This window comes from Sardina pilchardus, chromosome 15, assembly GCF_963854185.1.
Source record: "Sardina pilchardus chromosome 15, fSarPil1.1, whole genome shotgun sequence".
Lineage (NCBI taxonomy): Eukaryota > Metazoa > Chordata > Actinopteri > Clupeiformes > Clupeidae > Sardina > Sardina pilchardus.
In genome coordinates this window covers 14,425,120-14,432,737 of record NC_085008.1, presented here as the reverse complement: position 1 = coordinate 14,432,737, position 7,618 = coordinate 14,425,120, and the positions used below count along the sequence as shown (strand labels likewise).

General features: G+C 49.4%; 1 protein-coding gene across 4 annotated transcripts in view; it reads right to left on the bottom strand.

Annotated features, from left to right (window-relative positions):
- The window catches only part of pip5k1ca (phosphatidylinositol-4-phosphate 5-kinase, type I, gamma a), a 30,190-nt gene that overhangs the window by 8,982 nt on the left and 13,590 nt on the right, over positions 1-7,618 (bottom strand). For 3 of the 4 annotated variants that reach the window (XR_009941545.1, XM_062556957.1, XM_062556959.1), the window contains exons 6-15: positions 7,219-7,371; positions 5,186-5,485; positions 4,160-4,365; positions 3,462-3,545; positions 3,194-3,242; positions 1,572-1,656; positions 1,255-1,425; positions 674-815; positions 517-549; positions 136-237 (exon numbers count right to left, since the gene is read on the bottom strand). Coding sequence is in view for 3 of the 4 variants with exons in the window: in XM_062556957.1 (XP_062412941.1) it covers positions 136-237; positions 517-549; positions 674-815; positions 1,255-1,425; positions 1,572-1,656; positions 3,194-3,242; positions 3,462-3,545; positions 4,160-4,365; positions 5,186-5,485; positions 7,219-7,371 (1,325 nt within the window). In the remaining variant the exon portion in view is untranslated. The remainder of the gene's footprint in view (positions 1-135; positions 238-516; positions 550-673; positions 816-1,254; positions 1,426-1,571; positions 1,657-3,193; positions 3,243-3,461; positions 3,546-4,159; positions 4,366-5,185; positions 5,486-7,218; positions 7,372-7,618) is intronic. The other variant, XM_062556958.1, reaches the window with a different exon arrangement.

Below are 7,618 nucleotides of genomic sequence, written 5' to 3'. Positions count from 1 at the left end.
ATTAATTCTAGGCAGTGCAGTCTCTCTCTGAATAGGAGTTCAGCGTGTGTGTGTGTTTACTTTTTAGTCTGGAGTGTGAGAGTGTGGCGTGGAGTGTGTGTGTGGAGTGTGAGAGTGTGAGTTTAGGAGCCACACCTTGTCTCTGGCGAGGGCTGTGGGGCGCTGATGGTCGGCTCACTGTCGTGCCTCTTTACCTCCACCTCCACTGTGATGGTCTGCTGGTCCTCCTCCTGAGTCCTACACACACACACACACACACACAGCAGTTGAGGCGAGCCGTCACAAACAAAACACTGCCAAACAGGCCTCACACATCTGCTTGCACAGATTACACCTGCAGCGCTCATTCTGGGAAGTAAGCCAGAGAGGACACTGATAAACAGCCTATTCTCACGGCGCTGCGGGCGCCTCCGGATAGAAGCCTCGAGTGAAGAAGTGAATGTAAATGCAAGTGGAATCGGTTGTGATAAAGCATGTGAGAGTTTGCAGAGCAGCTTCCATTCTCCTTCCACCTACCTGCCCTCGTGGCTCAGGGACTGGGTGTGTCTCCTGCAGAAGAAAGTCACACACAGAGGGGAAAGGGCGTTGAGGTCACCATCGCATGGAGGCGTAAGTATGCGTGACTGGGGGCGAGCATGCAGGGGTCAGCGAGCCTTTTGACGGTCGGCGTTACCTGTAGCGGGGGTGCTCGGAGGTGTCCGACGGGGAGCGTTCTGGAATGGACAGAGAGGTGGTGGAGGAGAGGGTGGTGGCGATGGACGCCGTGGTGGCCTCCTCGAACGACGGCGGGGTGCAGGGCAGGAGGTCTGGCCGGCCTAGAGGAAGGGACCAGAGCCACAGAGGTTGAGCACCAGGACCAAGCACAGACAAGAAATGAGGGTTCTTGTTGTGTAGTCAGATTGTCTTGAGTGAATCATTGCCACGGGTGGAGAAGCAAAAGGCAAAGCTAAGAAAGCAAATAATGCTCACGTTGTTTATGAATCTAGATATATACGCACACCAAGCGTACTGATTTCACTCACAACTTCCTACTACGAACTACACTGATCAGGAATTCCAGCAAGCTTGCAGCCCGGCACTCAAGAGGCGCTAATGCTCAGAACCGGAGAGCTCTGACCTCCTCGAGTAACATAACTGCGGCCATTTGCGCTGGCAACCAAAGCTGTTGGCTTCAGCACACAGACGCACTGGGGGGTGTTTTTCATTAGCGGCTAAGCCAGCGGCCAGACACAAGTCCGTTGGTAGTATGGCTACCTTCATCGTCCATTGTGGGGAAACTGCGGGCACCTCGTAGGTCGTAGATGTTCTCGTCCCTCTCGGAGGGCAGCTGGCTGGCCGACCACGCCGCCCCGGGGCCTGCGTACTTGGGCACCGTCGTCGTCGTCAAGGACACGCGACCCCTCTTTGAGGGTGAGCACTTGAGGGCTGGAGCAGAGAGAGAGAGGAAAGACAGAGAGACATCGTTACTATGAATCTCTAGCATGGCATTACTGGCTGCTTAAAAGAGTTAAGACATTGCCTAAAGTACACAAGAGGGGTACACAGTCAGGCTGACTGTCAGATATACTCACAGGAGGTCTTCCTGAAGACGGTGTTGCTCATGAATTTGAAGAAGCGATCTGCATAGAAACCAGGCCGGTGGACAGACACAGTGTCCTGGAAAACCATAAATGGAGAAACTAAAAATCCCAAATGGGTAGGGCACATAACTTAGTAAGCATAATACAAATAGATAGAATACATTGTATAGAGCTTTCAAAAAACCCAAGCATGCTGTAGAAGATAAAGCAATACAGCAAGGCTAGCAATGTAAAACACTATACCAGATGGTAGAGTCTATAGATTAAAATGCAATTTCAAAAATGGGGGGAAAAGGCACTATAGATTTTGGGGCTTTCCATGATGCATACCGGGGAACCGACATCGCAAAGAGATGGTTGCCATCACATTTACAGGGATCGTCCTCAATACAATAGGTAGTTGTGCGTCCAAAGTAAATGTATAAATGAATAGATAAAATCACAGAATCATCTGATTTCTTCTGCAGCTGGCCTGCAGCTTCTTCCACCTGCCCGGCGCGTGCGTCACCGGGAGGGTGTGAGGTTGCTCCGTCACCGCCGGTGACAAGACGGAAAGCGTGAGGCTATAATAAGACCTGCCAGCTGCTGCTGCTGCTGCTGTATGTGTGTGTGTGTGTGTGAGAGAGAGTGTGAATGAGTGTGTGACCTGTAGCGCACAGACACTGCCCCCTCCTCAGAGTTAGAGGTGTGCTAACGGTGCAGAGGAGAGCAGGTGTCTCTCCTCATCGGTGTGAGGAAAACCATCGCCAATCAATTGCATTCAAGCACAAACTATTCGCCTACGCGTTTAAAAGACACTTAATGGATCACCGCCTGTCACTCAACACCATCTTATTCACAATCACGGCCAGACACAAGCCACCACTGCACTTCCCACATTTACTCATTACACTGAATCTCTGTGCACAGGGTTATGAACAAGTTAAGAGATGGACAGGACTGTGGCAGGCCACTATCTCTGGGTCAACCTGGGAAACGTTACGTTTTAGTCTGTTCTTACTTCATACATAAATACATGAGGGGAAAGAAAGGCACTGAGGAGATGCGAGAGAGGGGGAGAGAATAAGAACAAGTGAGAGAGAGAACAAAACAGAGGAAGAGAGAGGAAGAGAGAGAGAGAGAGAGAAGGGGGATACAGAGAAATAGAAAGAGAGAATAAGAGAGAGACACAGAGAGTGAGAGTGAGAGAGAAAGAGAGAGGAGACAGATAGGAGGCATGAAAGAGATAGCAGGACTGCCTGTGCCCTCTGCTGAATGATTAAACGAAACCTCTGAGCAGACAGATCAGCCTCCGGACCGTTTGACTTGATGGCCAAAGCATCTGTGCAGGGATTTAGATAGGGGAAAAAAAACACAAATAGTGCTGGCGATCGCTGGCATGGCCGAGGCTTTACATCTTAAAGCACAGACATCCCAGCACCGGTGCGTTACGCAACACATAAGCTGGAGAAAAGACATACTTGCATGATTCCTCTATTAGATGATTTTTGACAGCGATTAGACAGCTCAGACAGGAGTGGAATACGCTAGCGGGGTTGGGGTGCGGGTGTATGTATGTGTGTGTGTGTGTGTGTGGGGGGGGGGGGGGGGGGGGGGGGGGTGATTTGACTTACCCCGTCGTGAACAAGAGCTTTCCACGTGTGCTCCAATTTCTTGATCAGCCTACGAAACACATGACAGGAGAGGGAGAGAAGAGAAGCGAGAGTTGGTGAAGGAGTCGACTTTTACCTAAAATAACTGGCAGGATGGTAGGAAAGGCGAGGAGGTAGGGAAAGGAGAGATTGGATCATTCTGGCAGAGGCTGAATGGAATCCTTCTGCAGGAGGCAAGGGGCTTCGAGTGCATGTGGAACAGCTAGACAGCCAGACGTGACTCACTCACCTGTAAGACTGCAGGATGTCAATTATTCCGACGTAGAGCAGCAAGCGCTCCCCTTTCCCGTTGACAGCTGGAATGCCACCCATCCTGCCAGGAGAGGAGCAAAGAGAGGCATTATTTGGGGAAAATGTGTGGAAGCAGATTTAACCCAAAACGAATCCAATGAATTCTATAAGGCATTCATTTCCTGGGTTGGTCTACTTTCACATTTGTCAAAATGGAAGCCATCGGTTGTGTTCTAGGTGCTCGCTAGTTGTAATGAAATCTACCATATTGGGTGTACTTGTGTGTGTGCTCTCGATTTGTACATCCACTGTGCCACATTGTACCACAGTGCATGTGGTAATGGTGCCAAAATATTTTTTGTATATTTCAGACAAACAGCATATGCCAGAAAGCAGGGTGTTTGTGGGTGACAAGCCCTTGCCTTTGAGAGTGCAGGCAAAAGCAAAAGTGAAAAACCCTGGTGTGACAGCAAGCAAGTGTCATGCATCACTGCAAATGTGTGAGGGTGTCTGTATGTGTGTATGTGTGTGTGTGTGTGTGTGTGTGTGTGTGTGTGTGTGTGTGTGTGTGTGTGTGTGTGTGTGTGTGTGTGTGTGTGGTGTGTGGGTGTGTGTGGGTGTGTGGGTGTGTGGGTGTGGGTGTGGGTGTGGGTGTGTGTATGTGTGTGTCTGTTTGAGACTAAAAGCGGTACACACGTGTCCTCCGTGTCGATGGCCTCTCCGCAGGCGGCGCCGCCCTGGATGGACTCCATGGCGGTGGAGTAGAGGGCCTTCTGGGGCAGGGGCCTCTTCTCGTCGCTGGCCGCCTGCGAGCCCTCCACCTGCTGCTCCCGCTTGGCCTGGTCGATGTTGTGCACCCCCAGCAGCAAGCTGTAGTCCATGATCTTAAAGCTCTCCAGCACCTGGAACACACCACATCGCACACCATCAGAAACAACAGGAGTAGTCTACAACCTCAGAGAGGACTGTTCTACCTGTTCTTTCATGAACGGGTCTTAAACCCTTTTTAGGGTTCGTTGACTATTGGTTTTTATTATCATTTTCCAACGTGACACCACAAAGAGTTTTCTTATCAACACGTGGATTGAGAATGAGATCTTAAAATGAAATGGATTATACTGTTCTACTCAGTAGCCATATAACATTACATTCCTTGGTAAATGAATACAAATCTAAATATACTCAAGCTGGAGCCTTCGCACCAGTAAAGTAGGAAAACAGGTTTAATCGAGACCGTCTGCTGTGATTTGTGAAAACAAACACATGGAAGAGTTTCTCAGTAACATGACGTCCTTCTAGTGCGGTCTGCCAGATTACATCTCCCCGGCTCAGTGTGTTTACTGGGATTAAAGTCTGAAAACACTCAGCCGTCAACAAATTAGCTTTGGTGGATTTTCTACTGGGCCTAGGACGAGCCAATGGGGAGTGGTCTAGATAGCGATAGAGGTAACGTAACACCAAATCCAGATGTAGACGCAGGGATGATGCAGTTGGACCTACTTTCAGAAGTTATGTAGCATATACAGTAGCTGTGGCAGATCTGACTAGAAGATCACATAACCGTTTGCTAAGGGAAACGGTTTAAATGGCTTTTTGCCCATCCCCACTAGGTTTGGGGAGTTTTCAGTTTTGCTTTGGGAGACTAAATCAATGAAGTGGGGCTTAATTCTTAGGATTATAGAAATATAACCATTGACATTGATATTGAACGAAATGACTCACCAAACAGTCTCTCTGTAGAGTCTTCACCAGGGCGTTGTAGGTGTCCGTGTCCAGCATCAGGCCGTCCTGGAGGTCCTGCATGAAGTCCAGGTCCTTGAAGGTGGGTCTGGACTTCTCCCGTTCCTTCTTGGAGGCTCGCCGCTTGTACGTGGAGCCCTTCAGGTCGTACTTGAGGTGCATGGACACCACGCGGGGCAGGATGTTGTTCATGACACACACACGGATGTTCTTGCCACCCGACTGCACACAGTAAAGGCCGTAGAACTTGGGAAGCAGCGTGCGAGGGTTCTGGTTCAGGTTCTGTGCAGGTGGAGATGAACCGAACGTGAATATGACTGCTTTGTGTACATGCATGTCTCTCTACAAATGCATGTTCCTCAAATCGGTTAATAGAAGAGCACACCAGCCATAAATCACAACACAAACCAGTAACCTCATGCAAAGCTATTTAGATTCCTCTTGACACCTCTACACCAATAAAAGTCAATCAAGTCAAAGAAGAAGAAGAAGAAGAAGAAGAAGAAGAAGAAGAAACCACAGCAGTCCTGGCGACCATGCTTTCATAAAATATCTCTTCCATGTTAGTTGTTGCACAAATCAAGTTTAGCAGCAAATTACTTCATGTTATAAAGTTATCGACCTTTGCAACCTGAATCCAATTAGCACTATTAAAGAGCACTCAAATCCACTTAATGTGAGCTGCTTGGCCGAGCCAAACACACACGCACGCACACACACACACATTTCTGCCCCAACAAAGGGCTGTAAACTGATCGTCACATGCACGGAGGACCCTCACTTCAGACACAAAGGGTTGCACAGGGAAACGATCGCTCCTACCAACAGGTGAGCTCCTGTGGAGGGGAAGGAAGTGGCAGTGCAGCCTCTGCTCACTTGGGAGAAAATGCCAGAGGATAGAGGATAGAGGGAAAGAGGAGAGGAGAAGGAAAAGAGGGGAGGGCTAGAAAGGAGTCTAGAGTCTGGGGACAGAGATCAGACCAGTGGCAACATAAGCAATGGGCAGGAGGAGAGGGGGGGGGAGAGTCTCCTTGGAAACATAAACACTGTTTATGAACACACGTCACAACTTAAAGAACTAGGAGCACTATGAGTATTCTGGGCCCCACTACTGTTTTCACAGTCCTTCAAAGCTGTGTGTCTGTGCAGGTCTGGACTAATTGCTTGGCTGGGCTTCGGTCTCATTAGAGGTGTTCTGGGAAGAACTGGTGGAGGTGGACATATATGGCCATGCGTGCTTTGGAGGAGCAGTTTCAAGCGTGACAGCAGGAGTAAGCCCTGCTGCAGTTCCAGTCTAGTAGCTCAGCCACTGCCCAGAACACACGGCTGCTAATGTGTAGGCTGCACTTAGTCTCTCGAAACAAACAAAGACCACGCTTTCAACACATACACTATACTGCCACATTGAACCTACTGTACTGCATGCAGAAGCTCGCCAATGAATGCTTCCATTTCCAATCCATCTGATAAACTCTGATCACAGCCGATGGCTAAGGGTTAATGAAAGGGGGATGTTGCTGACACTGTTGTAGTTGTTGCTTTAGTGGACTGCTGGGTTCCTTATTTTAGCTGTTTGTTTTCACTGTGCACTTCTGACACTACAGTATGTTCTTCTGTCACTTCCTCCTTCTCCCTTTACGTTACACCTGACCTTCATGACACAGACAGGACATTCCACATCAGACTCCACCACGGCAACACACACCCAGTACAAACACAAGTCTACACACCTGACAAAACGGATTAAAAATCTTTCTTTCTTTCAATACACATCTAATTGACAACGAAAAAATATGACGATGATCACGTGATTATACATCAGCATTCATGTCCGAAATAAAACCTCAGTATCCAAGTCGGTGTCAACACTTCTCTGTTCTCTAATACAAGTACGAGCTCCTTATTTCTAAAATGCCTGAGTCCAATCCAATCAACAACTGAATCCATCATCGGAGTAATTACTGTCCGGCTGCCAGGAGGGCATCTTGGGACACCGTGACATCACCGCTACTCACCATGTAGTAGCCGGGCAGCAGCTTCTGCAGGAACTCCGCCTCCTTGTGCTGGACCGTCTTGACGATGAACTCGTCGTCCTTGGTGACGTAGAAGACGGATCCGCTGGCCCCGGGGTTGGACAGCTCGATCAGCGGCTCGTTGCACAGCGAGTACTGCCAGTACACATAAACACACACAGAACACGCGGTCATTGGGGTGGGGGGGTTCAGAGTTCAGCGTGGATATGACAGGAGTGGAGTCTGATTAGAGTGTAGTAGGGGACTCTGGCGCTGGGAGCAGATGCTGCCCGGCTCACACGGCCAGAGGTTCACAGGGTCCCGTGAGGACGCACTCTCACAGTGAGGGAGAGGAGGGAGAGGAGGGAGAGGAGGAAGATGAGGAAGAGGAGAGGAGAGAGAG